At 50.2% G+C, this 18,425-nt stretch overlaps 1 protein-coding gene across 1 annotated transcript in view; it reads left to right on the top strand.

The window, feature by feature from the left end:
* The window catches only part of LOC122392716 (protein patched homolog 3-like), a 37,690-nt gene extending 20,692 nt beyond the window's left edge, over nt 1–16,998 (top strand). The window contains exons 7-18 of the mRNA XM_043387925.1: nt 4,585–4,664; nt 6,377–6,497; nt 8,028–8,324; nt 9,560–9,808; nt 10,815–10,968; nt 11,368–11,526; nt 11,947–12,089; nt 12,919–13,027; nt 13,435–13,613; nt 13,907–14,173; nt 14,480–14,675; nt 15,002–16,998. Coding sequence (XP_043243860.1) covers nt 4,585–4,664; nt 6,377–6,497; nt 8,028–8,324; nt 9,560–9,808; nt 10,815–10,968; nt 11,368–11,526; nt 11,947–12,089; nt 12,919–13,027; nt 13,435–13,613; nt 13,907–14,173; nt 14,480–14,675; nt 15,002–15,063 — 2,016 coding nt within the window. The 3' untranslated portion in view covers nt 15,064–16,998. The remainder of the gene's footprint in view (nt 1–4,584; nt 4,665–6,376; nt 6,498–8,027; nt 8,325–9,559; nt 9,809–10,814; nt 10,969–11,367; nt 11,527–11,946; nt 12,090–12,918; nt 13,028–13,434; nt 13,614–13,906; nt 14,174–14,479; nt 14,676–15,001) is intronic.
* The last annotated feature ends 1,427 nt before the right edge of the window (nt 16,999–18,425 follow it).

Below are 18,425 nucleotides of genomic sequence, written 5' to 3'. Positions count from 1 at the left end.
ATGATTACAGGAACTAGGGAAATGGGTCGGAAGTTTGCGGGGTCTGAAGGGTTACCAGACTTGAACAGAGGGTGAACTATGGAATGTTTCCATGAATCGGGGATGTCAGATTGGATTAAGCAGGTATTGATAATATGCAGGATGACACCACCAATAGCGGGGAATCCGAATTTCAGCATGCGGACACAGACGTTATCGGAGCCGCAGGCACTCGAGTTACGCATGCTGAAAATAATCCGCTCGAGCTCCCCCAGTGTTATCTCACGAAGTTGAAAACTGCATGCGCCGACACGGGTGAGACGCACATCCAAATCGGTGGGAGTGTTTTGGGCTCGGATCTCGTCAGCGACACGAGGACCGACAGATACAAAAAATGAATTTAAATCATCGGCAGATAGATCGGGCTGGACGTCTGGGCCGTCCTTCTTCGCGGCTACCACTGACCTGATGCACTGCCAAACTTTGTTGGGGCCCCGCTCCCCAATTTCCCTCCGTATCTCTATTCGCCTGTCTCGACGCACTGCCGCCCGGACTGAGCGGTTTAGGTCTCTGTATTCGCTCGAGTTGCGGCCTAGATGGCGAAGCGCAGCGCGACGTTGAGACATGAGGTTACGGGTGGCGGCGGAGACGGGAGGAGCGGTCGGGTTACGGATAGACACACGCTTGATTGGGGCATGGGCATCAAAGACAGGTACGAAGAACGACAAGAAAGCATGCCACTTGTCACTGACAGTTTCGGCAGAGAAAACATAATCCCAGTCGACATCGAGTAAGTCGTGATACAGTGCAGGGTGATCTAGGCGCTTAAAAGAGCGAGATGAGATAACGGCGGGCTTTTGACGCACTTTCGGCACATTGATAATCACGTCGATGATTTTATGGGGACTGAAGTGACAATAATTAACGCTGGTGTCACACACAAGTTCGCGTTTGTTAACAATACATACATCCAATAGAGAGCCGGAGGTAAAAGTTGGATTTGTTACTAGTTGATCTAAAGAATAATTCGATAAGAAGCTGATCAGATGTTGAGACGCGCGGAAACTCGGCCCCTTCAATAGGTCACAGTTGAGGTCCCCGCAGAGAACGAACGGAACTCTGGGGTAATCGATGAGGACCCGCTGCAGCTGGGCCTCGAGGTCCGTGAAGTCGGCGAGCAGGGCAGCCTCAGAGTGTCGGGGTGGCCGATAAAGGGAGCAGATGATTATCTGTTGGCCCTTGTCCAGCTTCAGCAGCGCCCACTGCGACTCCAGCTTGCTTTCGGAGCTCCCGCTGCCGGGGATCTTCAGTGTCATTGACGTCAAACTGTTTTTAGTGATGATGGCTACGCCGCCATAACCGCTGCCATCTGGGCGGTCCACACGACTGAGCGAGTAGCCCGGAATGACCAGGAGGCGTTTCGGGGTAGACGGACGTAGCCAGGTCTCGGAAAGCAGCATTACGTCGTAGTTGCGACGAGCGAGTTCGCAGGTCAGCTCTTGAAGTTTGGGTTTGATACTTTGAATATTTAGGGCGCCGATCAGCAATTTGGGCGGGTCGGTCGGCCGGCTGGACTGGAGAGTCCTCGATGCGGGGCGGGGTCCACATGCCGCTTCCGCAGGGCTGAGGGGGCGTGATCGATTAAGACAGCGGATGAGATACGCGGGAAGACTGCGCCGGATAGTCTCGGCTACTTCACGAGTGGTGTTGTTGCTTAGTCGGTCACGCACCGCCATCAGATGTGCCCGGTCGTATGCACGTCTGGCAGATTCAGCAGTGTGACTGTGATCGTCCCGTCGGTGGTCGCTGGCCGGTGTTTGGCACTCTACACGGCGAGACCCGTTCGGGGCCCCAGTGCCGGAAGCAGTCAGCTGTCCGCTGCTCCCATGTCCCCTCGCACGCCGAGCGCGCCAGCCCGCGCGGCGGCCGCGCCGAGCGGGCCGCCGGGGCAGGGGGGAAGGGTCGGCCGGCATTGTTCGTTTAGCCGGCTACCGGCGTCCCAGGCGCCGGCCGGTCCCGGTAGGGGTTGGTCGCCATGACAACCGAGGACGGTTGGCAGAGGGCGGAGAAGTCGTTGAAAGCATCCGCGTCGGAAAGGAAATAGTCCTGCAGATATTGGCGATTTTCTTGCAAGCGAGAGCAGATAGACGCATAAAAATAACACCGTTGGATGCGTCTTTCAAAAATGCATCAATCTTCAACTGACAATGATTGCGTCTCTACGATGAATTTTCTGGTGGCTTCACGACAGCAGCACGGGTGACGGGTACCAAAAATTTTAAACAATGAATAATATCCAGATCAGTTCACTCACAGGTCTGGTGACGTCAATGCAGATGCAGGGCAAGTAGTAGAACACTGAGAACACATGATTCCAATCACACCGAAGTTTTTCCCGCTCAAAATGCTAAAAAACCGCGGAGCGGCCGGGGTTCGCCTGTATAGCGCTCAACCCGGCGCGCCGTAGTCGCCGTAGTATCTGGCGTCGTAGTCGCCGTAGTATCGCGCCGTAGTATCTGGCGTATACAAAGACCAAGCCAGTCTCGTACTAAATCGAGGTCAATTACCTGAGTCAGCTGAATGTGCCAAGCATGTACCTTACTGTCTGAATAGTTTTGTCTCTTATCTCGCTTATCGCTGATGTCATGACTTTGAATGTCATGACTTTACCAGGCTCCACGTCCACCTGGCAGCTGATGTCATGACTTTGCCAGACTTTGAAACCGCGTAGCTGCGGAGGAACTGTAAGTGCGTAGTGTTGCGTCAGCCTACTCAAGAAACAGATCAAGCTATAATTTACAGCGACAATAGTCCGGCTAAATATGACTGAATTTTCTGATGGCTGGGCATAAGGCCTCGGTTAGCGTGCTTGCGCCGCTCGATGTGTGCGATGAAGGTAAATCTCATCTGTGCTGCTAGTTTTTTGACTGCCGAGTGAACCATTAACCTTCGCCCTGGTGGGGGGGGGCCATTTTGGCCCCCCCCCCTGTGGTTTTTCAGCGATAACTCAGAAACCACTTGAGTTAGCGCCCTGAAACTTTGTATAGCTGTTTATTCAACATTTTTACATCATGTCCTTTTTTGGGGGGTTCGGGTCAGGTCAGGTCAGGTCACAAGGTCACCAAAACTGACACCACCTCTAAAAAAGTTCAAAGCTCTCTCAAAGGCACAGCTTTTATCCGATCGATGTAAAATTTACAGTACTTGAAGATGTCACCCAGCTCTACAAAATGGCTATCTCGGATTTTTTATAAATGTGACCTAAGGTCAGGTCAGGTCATCGCTGCTCCCCATTATAAGTCAATGGGAGAATCGAAAAGTAGTTGTTTTTCAGCTAAATCGGGCGTGATTGTTCCTATATTTCGTTATTGAAGTGTCTTGGGTCAGCAAATCACAGCCCATGTGAAACCATTTGCTTGTGACCTCGCTGAGGTCACGCTAGGTCATCTCCCTGGTCACCAGAGGTCACCAGCGGTTTTTCTGCACTTACTTGTTATTGAATAGAGATAGAGACTCCGTTCGACGTTTATCGTGTTTGTCTCGTCAATGCGGATCGAATGATATGCAGCATGACCTATTTCGGTAAGGTCATGACCTTGACCTGAGGTCAAATTTTCAAAATGACCTTTCGAGGTCAAACTATATATCATTCGACGCGTCTCGACGAGCCAAGCACGATGGTGCATGAATCGTTTCTCTATTTTCTCGTGAATGCATGCTATAGTTAAAAACATTTTCAACGAAATTTGCCAAGTTGACCTTGCATGACCTCTGTGGGCCAAACCGTTGAGCTGAGGTCAAATCTGACGAACCTTGGCGAAAGAGCTTGAAAAGAGCTATCGATTGCTTTTTTCCGCGGCTCTCTAGCTCTTCTAGTTTCCGAGCTACAGCGGAATATGTCCGGCAACACCGAAAACACTGAAATTTGACCTATGATGACCTCTAGCGACCTCAATATTGACCTTAGCGAAAAAATGACTGAAATACTTTCGAACGTACTTGTTATGGGCTTTCGTTTGCTTTTTTCCGCGTCTTCCTAGCCCTCTTCGTTTTCGAGTTAGACGGGGGGGGTCATTTTGGCCCCCCCCCCCCCCACCAGGGCGAAGGTGGCTCAGACCCACACCAGGGCGCGGGTTAATCAGCAGGTGTGTGTTTTGGATGACCACTTTTTTTGGGTTAGGACCTTTCGGTCCAATTAGACCATTTCAGAGCCGGAAGGATGATAGGAATTAGGAGGAGACTGGGCAGTCTGGGCAGGCATCCTAGTGAGTCACCGGGGCTGAGCCCATCCCGAAGGACAGGCCGACCAGCCCCAAGGTACTCACTGCACCCGGCTACGGGGTGCGCTCCCTCGAGAGCAGCGGTGCCGCTCCAAGGGAGCAGCCCGCATGGGATAAAGTTGCCTGTCCAGCCCGGAGGGGGTTGCGGCGTGGAGGAGAAGGATTTCCGTATCCTGAGGATAGAAGCATGGAACGGTGGATGACCACTTTCGCCTTATCTGCGTTAGAGGCGGAGATAGCCTAAGTTTTTTTTTTCGTATCAGCAATGCATGACAGTTTGACGTGTGTATGTAACTCCGTATAACACGGATATGCCTGTTTTCAGGTGGACGAGAACACTCTACTGTTTGAGAACCACTTTCTGTCCGTTCTTAGCTCTGCGCCTTCACTTCACGGAGTCACATGGTAGGGGAAAGTGGGGTAAGACGGGCGGGGTAGGAAAGACGGGCACCGGCCCTCTAGCCCAAACCGTTGGCGCTAGCAACCTCTTGTTGTGGTTGGTAATCGGCCGTGTGGTTCTTTGCTGTGAGGTGAAGGCAGAGGTACGCATCTTAAATAGTTTTTGAAAAATTGTGGAAAAGCTAAAAACGTGCCTTGCACTCTAAGCAGAACTATCGTGTTTCGTAGTGTTTTCTGACCTCGCTGTTTCATATTTTGTTTTGGAAATTTGATGAGAGTTTCGTCTTAGGGTGTCATCCAAATGTGTATGCTGGCGAATGAATCCTTTAATTTGGTGCCCGGAGGCGGTGTGATATCCTTATTGGCAGCCGAATGGGGTAAGACGGGCAACAATGATGAAAGGAATGCAAACCATCTGATATTGTTATTTTAAGCTAACTTACGCTGTTCTACATCATTTGCAACGCATTTCCATCGAAATTATTTAAATAGACAGCTTTGAATTTGTTTAATTTTTTCATTACATCGATCAATACCATTACGCCTATAAGTAGCCGTGCGATGCTACGAACCTTACAATATTGACTGTAAGATCAAAAGCCAGATGTGTAAGATGTATTAGCATAATTATTCGGCAGTAAATATGTAAAGAAGTTCAAACTAACGTTGTGCCCGTCTTGCCCCAACATCAGTGCCCGTCTTACCCTCCCCGGTGGGGTAAGACGGGTTTTTGCAGGGTCTTGCTAAAAACACTCTCAATTGAAAAGTATTGGATTTAGACCTTAGGTGTCAAAGGGGCACTGAAAGAAAAATGCCTGAAGATGGTTGTGCTAAATTGGTGAAGCAATCGAAGAAAAGACTTCAGAGGTACAGACCCGCAAAACTAACATGCCCGTCATACCCCACTTTCCCCTACTACAGCGCCGGAAAAAGGTGAGTCACGTGATATTACATCGCCGATATTAGATTAGTCACGTGGTACTGTATCGCTGATTATGGGTTTCGGATCAGTCACGTAATATTTGCTGACTTCTAAGGAGGGAATGCTGTCTAGCGGCACAAGCTCTGCTCACTTACACTGTTCACCGCACTGTAGCCCTGCAGTTCCAGTTTTCTGTCCTCGCCAGGTGATACTATTCCCGCTCCTTCCGGAGTTTGCGGTATGTTGATAAGTTACAGTATCATAATTAGCGACTTTGTTCAGTTAAATACCCTGCTCTAGGTTGTTACCCGGTGTCCAGCCGTATTGTTGCTGCGTCTGCCGGTAGGCTGGTCTGAACTGTTTCATCTCCAGTCAGAAATGACAAAAATGTCATGGTCTGACTGACATTTGCTGGCCCCCTCGGGAGTCTCGTTTACACTGCCAGCGGTGTTTTCGTCGTGTGTGCTGCATACTTGCCGTTTGAGGCAATCGCACTGTTGCTGGGCAGTTGGGAGAGTTGTTATTTAATCCGATCCAGTTGGTCGAGCTGGGGCACCGGCCGCTATAGACTATGAATGTTTTATACTGTGGTCAGCTGTGTATCCCTAAATGATCAACGATGAAAACATTCTGGGTACGCAAAATTTTATTGCTATAATATTTTAACGCCACGTGTGCTTATGCTCTATGTCCAATGTCCATGTGACAGTATTTCCAAATATTGATAATGTTCGAAGTACCGGCACCCTTGCCCTCTGGCGTGGCCACTGACACGTGTGGCTGTATTGGTGTCCAGTTTCGGAGAGATCAGCAACTCGACCATCTTCGGCGACGTCAAGTACTTGGTGCTGGGATACGTGGTGATGTTCATCTACATCCAGCTGATGCTGGGTCGCTGCAACATGGTCGAACACAGGGTGAGTGTAGCTCCCCGGAGCCCCTCGCCCCCCCCCCCCCCATCCTCTCCCTGGACCGGCTCGTAATTCCGCCATGACAATGCATTGCATCGCGCCTGTCTGTGAAACGTTGCAAAGCTGCGCGACCCGTGGGCCGGATCTGGCTCACAAAAATATAACTAGTGCACGCTGCGCAAAAACTGGTTTTCGTCTGCTGATGCAGTCTGTTTAAGAGCGTATATTTTACTGTATGACGCATCACAGCACAGTAATTGATCTATCAAAATTAAGCATTCCATTTATTACGTTTTCATATTTGACAAGTGTTTCATGCGATTGCCGAATACATTAAATGATGTTAATGACATGACCATAATTGGTCCGGCCTGATCATAACTGGCCCGGCCTCTTGGTTTCATTGGGCCCGTGCCCAAAAATAAGATTGCCGACCCGTCTTATTTAAGATCAAGGCGTATCCACTTACAAAACGACGTCCTGTCGGTGTACGCTCCTCTCCTCATGGGCGGACTGTGGTCATGTGGCCATTGGTGGCTCACATATCCTGTTTGTGTTCTAGCAATGAGGCATGTGTCCGTGTGCGGCCCCGCCGCGGCAGACCGCCAGAGCCTCTGTCGTTGCGTGTCCCCCATGACCCCCTGCATGTCCGCGCGGCGTGCCAGCGGGCGGTTATCACTCGAAGTCTCTGTCTGCCGCGGTTCAGCACAGCCGCCGGATGGGCGGGTAACGGCCGCACGTGTCTGTGACGCAGTGAAGGTCACGCGGCGTGACGTCATCACACCGTGACGGGCAGAGATGTGCGACACGCTCGGAGCGGTCGTGACGGCGAACCGTGACGAATGACGTCACGTTACCGATCTGAATGCAGAGATGCGCTGATAGTTTAGGGGTGGCGCAACTGACTCCTGAGTTTGTGCAGTCCGTGCAGTCTCCAGTCGAAGTAACGTCATTTGGACTTTGAGCACGTGGCTGCTTCGCTGTTGTTGCTTTTTATGTCATGTCCGTGCAGCGAGCACTACGGCTATCTTATTATTGTGTGCACATAAAAGACGATGCAAAAACTTGTGGTCGTGGCCCGTGGGTATCCATTTCTGTCTTGCAGTGTTGTTTTGCTAACTACAGATAGTGAGTTGCATAACTGGCATAGTAAATAAAGTAATTTGGTAATTAATTGTGAGTATCGATTTCTTCATGATGCTATCGCCGGTTCATTGGCCTGGTGATTCACGGTCTTCGAAAATGACCATGACAAGCGGTCTTGATTACATTTGTCCTCTCATGTTTGCCGTATGTAATTTCTGAGTGGAGTCGCAGGAGGAGCCCGGACCGGAATGCGTCATTATTTGGAAAGCTTTCATGTTTATGTGTTTTTGCGTTCGGGTACTTAGCCGTCATGAATGGCTCGAGTAAGCCCAGTCAATACTGCTCCCTTAGGCTTATGATTTACACGACCGGTATGTCATTCCACAGACGATCCCTTGAGCTCCCTCTCTCACACTCCACCTGTAACACCTTTCTGCTCTCCCTCCCCAGACGTATCTCTCGATAATCGGCGTGGCCAGTGTCGGCCTGGCGGTGGTGATCTCGTTCGGCCTCTGCTCGGCGCTGGGCGTGTTTTTCGGGCCGGTGCACAACATCCTGCCGCTGCTGCTGCTCGGTCTTGGCGTGGACGACATGTTCGTAGTCCTGCAGTGCTGGGAGACTCTGCCGGCCGCCGACCGGCACCGACCGCTCCCCGAGCGGGTCGGCCGAGCCCTGCAGCACGCCGGCGTGTCAATCACCGTCACCAGTCTCACCGACTTTGTGGCGTTCGGCATCGGCGCGTCCACGGTGAGTGGGTGCGTTCGGCGTGCGGTGCCAGGGAAAACGCCCGCGTTGTCACCAAAAGGCCGTGTGGGGTCGGATGGGTGGTCTACATTTTGAGACAGTTCATTCGCCGTCAAATCGCGTCTGCTTGGTGCTTTTATTAGATGTAATGATTCTTCATAAACAAGATTCGACGGCGCTTAGTTGATGCGTTCGTTTTAATGAAATCTGTAAGCCAAGTGTATGATGTTACCCACACATCCCAGTGTTCAGTGAATCGGGGCCAATATCGGACATTGAACAGTCCCCGTTTTTGTCGCCGAGTTCTCTGAATGTGGCGCCGGGGGCTCATCTCCAGTGCCACTCCCGTGCCACTCCCGTACTACGCTGGTGGTAGTTTTTGGACCACTTTTTACCCTTCGCCCGACTGCGTGATACAGCGAGTATGGTTTTTATATGGTTGGTTTATTGGCCAGGCTTGATTTGAGTGCAAGGTTCAATTCTGATGGTTTGAGTGCTACGTTTAGCTTTCGACTAGTCATTCGTGGCATGTGTTTGATTAGGACTGTCACTTCGATAAAAAGAGGTCCAAAGGTTTACGAATGCGCGTGGCGCTATGTTCCGTGCGAGAGAGGCGGCCTGGTTACTGAATAGGGAGTGCACTACTTACGGACACTTCTTTGGCGGTTTGATAGTGTATAAGAGCTCTTATGATAAAATGACTGGCACGAATTGTATGAGACAGCATTTTTTTTTTATACCAATAGCGTGACGAAGCTCGAATCTGACAAACGTGTGTATAGATTATTTATTTGAAGTTGAACGTTGAAGAGAGGAAGATTTTTCTCACAAAGAGTTATAAATAAATGGAATTTGTTAAGCTCTCACATCAAAACGGCAAAAACATCTAACCAATTTAAGTCAAGATACGACAAACATCGGGCAGACAGACAAGACTGACCCAAGAGAAATCAAACTGATGAAGAACATGTGATTAAAAAAAGAAATGGGCTACATCATAGACCTCGACGTCTTCTTCCAGAGCCCAAACAACCTTGATTCTTGATTCTATTAACGTCAGAATTCGAAGCAATTGATGCAAGAAAAAATTGAAATATTTAAGCAGTTAATTTGCAGGATAGTTCTCATTTGTCATATGCCGGTTTGTATCCATATCGTACGGGTCGTTCATGTCTGACTCCAGTGTTCCTCTCATCACACCCTTCGTCGCTGTGACACCGCCTTTTCTCTCCGTGCAGGTGCTCCCCTCGCTGCAGTCGTTCTGCATCTACGCAGCGGTCGGCATCATGGCCGTGTACTTCATTCAGGCCACCTGGTTCGTAGCCTGGTTCACCCTGGACCAGCGGCGCATTGAGGCGCGGCGCGACGGCCTGGTGCCCTGCTACACACACCGCAACTGGGTGCCGAACACATGCAGTCAGCGCAACTACTTCCAGAACTTTTTCAGCAGAGTGTACGCGCCGGCCGTACTCAGTGTCCCCGGAAAGGTGAGAGCAGGAGGAAGGGAGGGGAGGGGGAGAGCGAGAGAGAGAGAGAGAGAGAGAGAGAGAGAGAGAGAGAGAGAGAGAGAGAGAGAGAGAGAGAGAGAGAGAGAGAGACCGAGAATGTATGCCTATGGTGCACTTTGTCTTGGTTCTGTGTCCGGCGACTGGCGAGTACCGTGTCTACGCGTATAGATATGCAGTCAGCTACGTCGCCCTAATCCATCTCATCTCTCTCCACATGTAGTTGCAGTATTTGCACTTTTTCCTGCTAGTGGGCCTCATGTCTGCGGTTCCGCACGCGCGCCTAGGCAGGGCCTTATCTGATAATGCTATCGTAATAGATTGATCTTCGCAGATCATGCAGATAATGCATTGCTGCCGTTCATCGTTGTGGACTTCCCTTGGACCTTGTTTGACGAGCCATCGACCTCTGCCGGCGCCGGCGCTATCGTAACATCAGTACTATTATAAGTTGCAGGGTGGCTCGCGTAAGCGCAGCCGATCGGCGGTCGGATGAGAGGTTAAATATTGTATGTGATTGAACTGCCCTATCGTTATCCGGCATGGCCTTGTGCTCCTCTGCAGTGTCCTTCGGCTAGCGTCCTTGGTCTGTGAGGGCGATGACCGCGTCGGGAATGGCGTGCTAGGCCGGTCTTTGATGCGGGTTGGTACTATGGGGATGCTTTTCGATCATATGTCGATCCTATTTTCTACTCTCAGTACTTCGCCCGCTCTGTCCTTTCATGTCGTCGTCCCCATCATACCAAATCCTATTGTGATTTCCAGCCGACCGTCTGGCTAGCATCGTTCGATGTCTCGGCCACTCCCGCGCCATTTTCTCTCCCCCTCTTTCTCGTCCCTCTTACCTCACTCCTCTTTCCACCTCGTGGTCTCCCTCTCTACCTCGCGTCTGACCCCGTTCTTTATCTCACCTCTCCTCCCCTCTCACTTTTCCCACCTCTCACTCACCTCACCTCTACCTCACTTTCTCACCTTTCTCTCTCTTCAGGTGATTGTTTTGGTGGTCACCTGCGCGCTGCTGGCGGTCAACTCGTGGGGCCTGTCGGAGCTGCGTCAGGAGTTCAACCCGCTCTGGTTCCTGCCCACTGACTCGTACCTCTCCATGTATCACAGAAACGTCGAGCGCTTCTTCCCTAATGAAGGTCAGCACGCAGTGTTGGGGTTTTGTGGTAGCGCCTATCAGCTGCTCATCGTATTCATATTGCGTGCAGTTTTGCTGTGAGGGCTCCTCAAAATGTTGTACGAGATTGAACATCACTGCCAACAGAGACTGAGACTTTGCAGGGCATAACATGTGCGTGAAATGTAACGTGAAGCCTAAAACAGTCGGCCTGAACCCTGGTCTCTTGCCTTGCATTGAAGTACGAGATAGGTTTCATTAGAAGTGTGGTACTGACCTGTGTTATTTTTTTATAATCACGGTTGTCAATTGTTAGTATGTTCCTACTGAAGGATTCCATGGATTAAAGTATGAGCTGAATGGCCGACACTCAGACCGTTGCTCTCTCCCTTTCTGACTGATCTAACTGACCGTTCAACAGGTCACGAAGGCGTCGTGTTCCTGAGCGGGCTCCACCTGGCAGACAACCTGCCGCAGATGGCTCTGCTCTCGCAGAAGCTGCGCGCAGAGCCCAGCATCGAACACGTGGACTCGTGGTACGACGAGTTTCAGTTCTACATCAACTACAACGAGTACGGAGGTGAGATGCGATACGCACTTGATGAATGCTGTGAGTTACTGGTTGTAGATCTGATGGGCGCTGTGATGTATATGCCCGTACTTCGGCATCACGGACGCAGACACACTGCAGTGATGTCCTACTCTTTTTCCAAAAGCCTTCCTGTCTCCTACGTTTTTTTCTCTTCTTTTTTTTCGTCGTTCGAAGTTACACCCGCTCAATGTTCCGCTATTTTAGCAATCACTTTTAATTGAAGGAGAATCAGAAGAATTCTAAGAGTTCCAGTCACTTTAGCTGTTTTCAGTTCGTTTCGCAGAGTTTCGCCTTTTCCAAGTTTTCCACCATCGCTGAGCGCTGACCTCTGGCCCCTGACTTCCGACCCGTGACCTCTGACCTCTAACCTGCTGGTCCGTGACCTCTGACCGCTGACCCGGTCCGCAGAGCTGCCGGAACGGTTCGCCGACGGCTATGAGTTTCTACCGCTACTGGGCCAGTTCATGTTCAGCCCGCGCGGCGGCAAATACCAGAGCTTCATCCAGTTCAACGGCACACTGACCTGCGGCGAGCCGGCGCCTCCGATCACGGTAATGGACCCGGTCACCATCCTCCTGGTTCCGCGGAGGGGTGGGGGTGGGATGGGGTGGGGGTAAGGAAGCAATGGCGATGGGCTCACGGGTGATTCTGCGGAGTAAGGGCGCACGAGCCAGGAGGCGGGAATCCTATGTCAGTGCGACAGATTCGCCTAATTCGGTGCGGTAAATATGTTAAGCTATTAGATAAAGAATTTCGCACACGTGTATTTTTTACCCCACGAGGCATTTTACTCGTTTCAATTTCGTCACTTTTTACGGTTTATTGCAATCAGGTCGGCAGTACTCTGTGGGTGCAAAGTGGAAGTGGAGCGTTAACTGCGTGTAATATCATTGTGAAACATGTAAGGCAGGGGTTCTGCATCTCATCAAAGTACCGATGCTCTCATTGTCAACAGCTGAGATCGTTTGTCATTGTAGTCGAGCCGTGAAGTTCACAATGACATAATCGTTCGCGAACTAAGAATGATCATAGCGTCTCACGTGCGAGCCACGTGCGGAGCCGCTGCCCAAAGTCGCGGCTTATGTAAGAGAAATGCAAAAAGGCTATCTGTATGGATATAAGAAAAACGTTTAAACGTAGCCTGATGCCCATAATATATGGAAAAGTTTTAAAATCATCAGAATTTACTAAAACTTTTTCTTTTATCTATACTTTGAAAAGTGTTCAGCGATAGCATCTCCATCCTTAAAAAAATATTCTTTGTTGTTCCCCTCTGGTGATTATTTCACTGACTTTCCAACTATCGATCGATACAAACTCTGTGTCTGGAGCGTACTTCATTTGTCGCCTCAGCTTGTAACCGCTCCACTGTGCCCGCAGGCCTCGATGATCACATTCACGCACCGTCTGATGGACGGGCCGCGGGAACAGATCCCGGCTATGGTGCGCGTCAAGGAGCTGGTCAACTCCGTCAACTTCACTGGCGAAGGTAGGAGAGGAAGGGCGGCACAGGGAGGGTGGAAGGCGGAGATTATGGTACAGGGGGGGGTAGGAGGCAAGGTGGGGTGGCGAAGGTAGACGCGGGAAAACCTACGGCGTCGGGAAAGTAGGGAAAGAGTGGTGGACCTCTTAGGTCGGAGGCAATGATGCAGGCCGTTTTAGGTGACGACATAATAACGGTGCTACTGATTCGTTGACTTTTTTGGAACGACGTCTTTGACGCAGTGCTTAATATTTGATGATGCGACCATGAACTGGATGTTATGAACGAAAATGTATCTTGATAGTTGATAGAATTAAAGTGGGGGAATCATGGACATCCATCAAACCTGTTTTACGGGGTCTGCTGACCCGCCCACCACACCCTTAACACCACCTCGTTCCCTCTTATCACAGCGCCGCTGGTGCAGCCGCTGGCTGAGGCCTACGCCAGCTGGGAGACGGACCAGGTGATCGAATACGAGCTGTACCGCAACATGGGCCTGGCCATGGTGTGCGTGTTCGTGATGGTGCTGCTGCTGATCGCCAATCTCACCGTCTGTCTGCTGGTGCTCACCTGTGTGCTCGTCACGCTGGTGAGAAAGAGAGAGAGAGAGAGAGAGAGAGAGAGAGAGAGAGAGAGAGAGAGAGAGAGAGAGAGAGGGAGGGAGGAGGGGTGGTGATCACACACTGGTAAGAGAGGGAAGAGGTGAGAAGGCTGGTTCGCACTGCTCACGCTGGTGAGCGACGGACGGGGTTCTGTTCGTTTTGCTTTGATAATGCCTGAGACTTGAGAGGTCTATGCCAGTACCGATCGTTGTGCTTACTACTTCCTGCACTGGATGCGATACCACTCACCGCTTGATGACCCCCTTCCTTGTCCCTTTAGGTGGACGTGGGCGGTCTGATGCACTTCTGGGGTCTGACTATCGACACCGTCTCCTGTATCGACGTGGTGCTGGCCATCGGTCTGTGTGTCGACTACGCCGCCCACGTGGGGCACACGTTCCTAACGGAGCGGGGCGACCGTCGCCAGCGGGCCGCCGACACGCTGCGAGACATCGGACCCGCAGTCTTCAACGGCGGCTTCAGCACGTTCATCGCCTTCGTCTTCCTGGCCACCTCCACGTCGCACGTGTTTGTGACGTTCTTTAAGGTGAGGCGGGGTAGCGGGGGTCGGTGGATGAATGGAGACTGAGCGAAGCTAATGTTTGCTGCTGGTCAACAGATTGCGTAACTCGTTTATTCATATTTTCTTCTTATTAGCGTCAGCTATACGTTATTCCTTCTAGGCTCATGCTCCTCCAATAATTTCTTCAATTTGAACGGAAAGTGTGCGTTAGCTATACAATATTCATCAGTTCTTTTATAGCTCCGTTTCACCCGTTCTTTCCACGCCATCTCGAGCGCGTCTCGGAAATGTAACTTCTCCCCCACTGACCAGATGTCGCTGTGTCTGCAGGTGTTTTTCGGCGTCACCGTGTATGGCCTGTTCCACGGCCTGGTGCTTCTACCAGTGCTGCTGAGCCTGGTCGGACCGGAGCCCTACCTGCCGGCGCGTACAGACATGGAGCTAGTCTCTGGGGAGGAGAAGAGGGCAGCGCCGCAGGAGGGGGACGCCGTCCGAGAGGAGGATGGGACGCGGCCGGCACAGACAGGTAGGCATTGGTGACCGGGGGCATGGGGACCTGCGTGGGGTGGAAGGGTGTGAGGCTCTGGGATGAGGGCTAAATGACTGCAAGCGGTGTGCTACCTGTGTGATCACTGCAGGTGACAAATCTGGAATCATGGACGTCCCATTTGTAACGTAACGTTGAAATGTTGTCCTGTGACTTGTTATATCATGCATGACTGTTATTCTCACTGCGCTTTTAATGGTATGAGCGCCTGCTTTTGAGTATCTGGATTTTCATGTAACAGAAGACAGCCGCTAGTATGCTACACCCTACCTGCCGTGTCTAAAGCACCGCTTCTGTATTTTCAGATATATCCGATGTGAAGTACGCACCAGCCGTGGCCGATGCACACATCACAGCGATGGCATAGCCTCAGTCATGTTCCTCATTAGATCAGATACCTCAGCGTGCGAGAGTGTATGTCAGACTTCCATGGGCGCCGGGGGTAGGGTGTTTGACCGCTGCGGCCCCTACCGGAGCTGATAGACTTTGAGAATGGTTGTGTAATGACGGTTAGACCGTGTAAGCGACGATCTCGGTGTTTGATTGAATGAAACTGTGAGACAAGTCCTGACGAGGAAGGAGAGGATGAGATGTGATAGAGGTATAAGTGAATGTGTTGGAGCTGTGACGACTTTGTTCGATAACATCGCACAGTCCTGAAGTGCACAGATGGAGCTGGTTGTGGCAAATGTCTAATTGCCGCCGTGTGGGTTTGTCCTGGGATTTGTTTGGGTAGGCCCCGTGTGACGGGAATCTCCATTCTGCCGCCGTCTAGCGGTGGAACGGACAGTGATATGGCTGGTGCCAGCGCAGACCGGATATTTCCTCATGTGATGATCGTGCCAGGTACGGTGATGCTTGTCATTGGTTAACAAGCGAGCGAGTGAGTTTGTCTGTGGTTTAACGGAAAATCTCAGTATGAGCGGGCCGACCCGTAGCGCCATGTCGACCATAGCGTCGATAGTTATGAAACTGTTTGTGGTAATGACGCTGATCGTAATCTAGTACGACCGGGCCTCGCTCTTTGTGTGTCCTACCATCGTAAGACCTCCCAGGATTCCAATGTGTAGCGATCAGGCTCAGACTTGCGGGCATGGGGCACAATCCTGGCTCGTCTAAGCTGGCTAGCTAGGCTGGCTACGGCTAGCTTTGCTATGTCTCTAAAGCTATTACTGTTTTGTAAAAGTTATCTGTCCTACTCTTTGAACCAGAAATTTCTGCATTTGAGGTGAATTCAGTTGTTCTTAGTCGTAAGACCAGCCAGATCTGGCTAAAACAAATAACGGGAGGCTCGTCTAGAAAAGCTCTGCATTCACTTGCCTATATGTTTGCCTTGATTTTGTTGTACTGTGTAAGGTCCGATATTTGTATCGTAACGTAACCACCTGGTGTTGTTCAGACTAACATCGCTATCTTTATATGGTGTCTTTAAAAGGAGCGATTTTTGAAACAGTTTACTGTCAGTACGTATAATGGAATTTTGTTGGACGACGGTATTTTTGTTTCGGAAATATGTCCTTATGTGTGATTAACTCAGTAATTGTGATCTGATTCAAAGGAAACACAAATTCAATATGCAAAAGCGTTGTTTCGCAATAAGAACAGTGCCCACGCTATAATATTAAAATGCTCGAGCCCCCTAAGCGCACCTGTCCTGCACTGTATGAGCCAACATGGCAAGTGCGAATTCATAAACGTATAATGCTGTCTTTGTATTCGCCATCCATTGGCATTTTACATGCACCTGGCTGCCTTGCCACCACATTGTGTGAACTTGTACGTTAAACTCGTGATTTCCATTTACCTCGAGCAATAATTGTAACGCACATGTGTGCAATGTGCATTGCAGAAGCTCCATTCGTATCTTTTACCTCAGAGATATGAGCAAGGCAAACGCGCATTTACTTGTTCATGTATCTGGGCTAACATGCAGTCACTGGTTAGACCAGTGAGCTTTAGCTCTGTAGACGTGTTATGTGGAAGCCGCTCACGCGTGTCTGTTCAGTGACATAAGATAGCGGCGCCAGAACTGTAAATAGATACAGCGTAGTCATCATTTCTTTGAGATAACCTCTGTGCAAGCTGCCGATTTGCGGAAGTTCGCCGTGAGTGTTTGTAGGTGGATGATTCGTGAACCAGTGTTTTTTTTCGGAGGCTTGACGTGGGGCGTGCAGGTCACACCACTAGTCGATTTTTTTTTTTCGTTGCCCCACTTGCAGGTGCCTAGCGCCATGTCGACTTCACGAGGGACGATTGTTTGTTCTGTAGCATGTGTTTGAAGTGTAATACAACAGTGAATAGTCACATTCTTTGTTGAGGGATGGCTGGTGCCAACGATCGTGGTTCACAGATTCCTTGTGAAACAGCACGTTTAACCCGCGCCCGGCTGGGGGTCCTGGATTTCCACGCCCTGCTGGGGGGGGTGTTTGAACACCCCCCCCCCCTTGTAACTCGGCTCCTGGGCCACGTAGCGATACGCGGAAGGCGGCGTTCGAAAGAGCGTCAAAAATAATGACGAAATCACTTCGGTCAATTTTTTGGTCAGGTCAAAGGTCAGGTCACCAGAGGTCATAGAAGGCAAAATTTCGCCGATTTCCAGGTCGAATGTCGAAAATTTCCAAGAAGCTAACGCATAACTCGGGAACCAATAGAGCTACAGCGCCGCGGAAAAGCGCATTCGATAGCCCTATTAACGCCCTTTCTGAGTAATTCTCTCAGATTTGACCTAACGTCAACGGTTTTGCCTGCAGGGGGCAAAAACTGCAAAAATAGCCGAATTCTTCGGAAATAGTTTTTCTGCAATAACTTTTGACCCAAGCCTTGTACGAGCTTACTTTTACCGGCATCGTGTTCCTCTCGTCAAGACGCATCGAATGAACTATAACTTGACCTTGAAAGGTCAACTTGAAAATTTGATCTCAGGTCAAGGTCATGACCTGACCGGAAAGGGTCATGTTGCATATCAGTCGATCCGTATCGTCGAGCTGAACACATCTAAGGCGTTTTCATCGCTCTAGCATGCCTCTATCAAAAGTTATTTGCGAAAAACTGTTAGATACCATTCGTGACCTAAGATGACCCCAGGGCATAAACAAGGGTCACGGACACCATTTTCATGTTCTGTGTGTCTATACCACTTGTAATTCGGTGTTTGGGAGTGTTTATAATGTCTTTCGTCCAAAAGAGGTGCATTTCAATTTTCTCCCATTGACTTATAATGGGGAGGTCGCAAAATTGACCTGACCTTAGGTCATCTATATCAAAATTCTGAGATATACATTTTGTACATGCTATTGCTCTTAGCAATCGCTGAAAGTTTCAAAGCGATCGGTCACTCGGTGTAGCTATGACAGACATTGAAACTTTTTATGAGGTGAGGTCACTTCAAGTGACCTGGTGACCTGACCTTGAATGACCTTGGTCTGAAATTTTCACAACATGTGTAGAATTGATGTATGATAAGATGTACCAAAAACGGCGGCTTCGCGAAAAACCACAAGGGGGGGTGTTCAAACACTCCCCCCCCCCCCCCCCCCCAGCAGGGCGCGGGTTAAGATCTAAGGATTCGCAGGCTTTTAGGCTGCTTTCAGAGACAAGGCAGCACATGGCTAATTGGAGATGATAAGCAATAGAAATGGCTAAACGGATTTCGCTTTAGTCGTTCGATGGCTATTCCGTCTTTCTTTGTTCGTTCGGGTTAGCTGAGGACGAATGCGAAAGGCAAGGCTT

Source organism: Amphibalanus amphitrite, unplaced genomic scaffold (genome assembly GCF_019059575.1).
Source record: "Amphibalanus amphitrite isolate SeventyFive unplaced genomic scaffold, NRLGWU_Aamphi_draft 000498F_arrow, whole genome shotgun sequence".
NCBI classification, from domain to species: Eukaryota; Metazoa; Arthropoda; class Thecostraca; order Balanomorpha; family Balanidae; genus Amphibalanus; species Amphibalanus amphitrite.
This window is presented reverse-complemented; position numbering and strand designations above follow the sequence as displayed.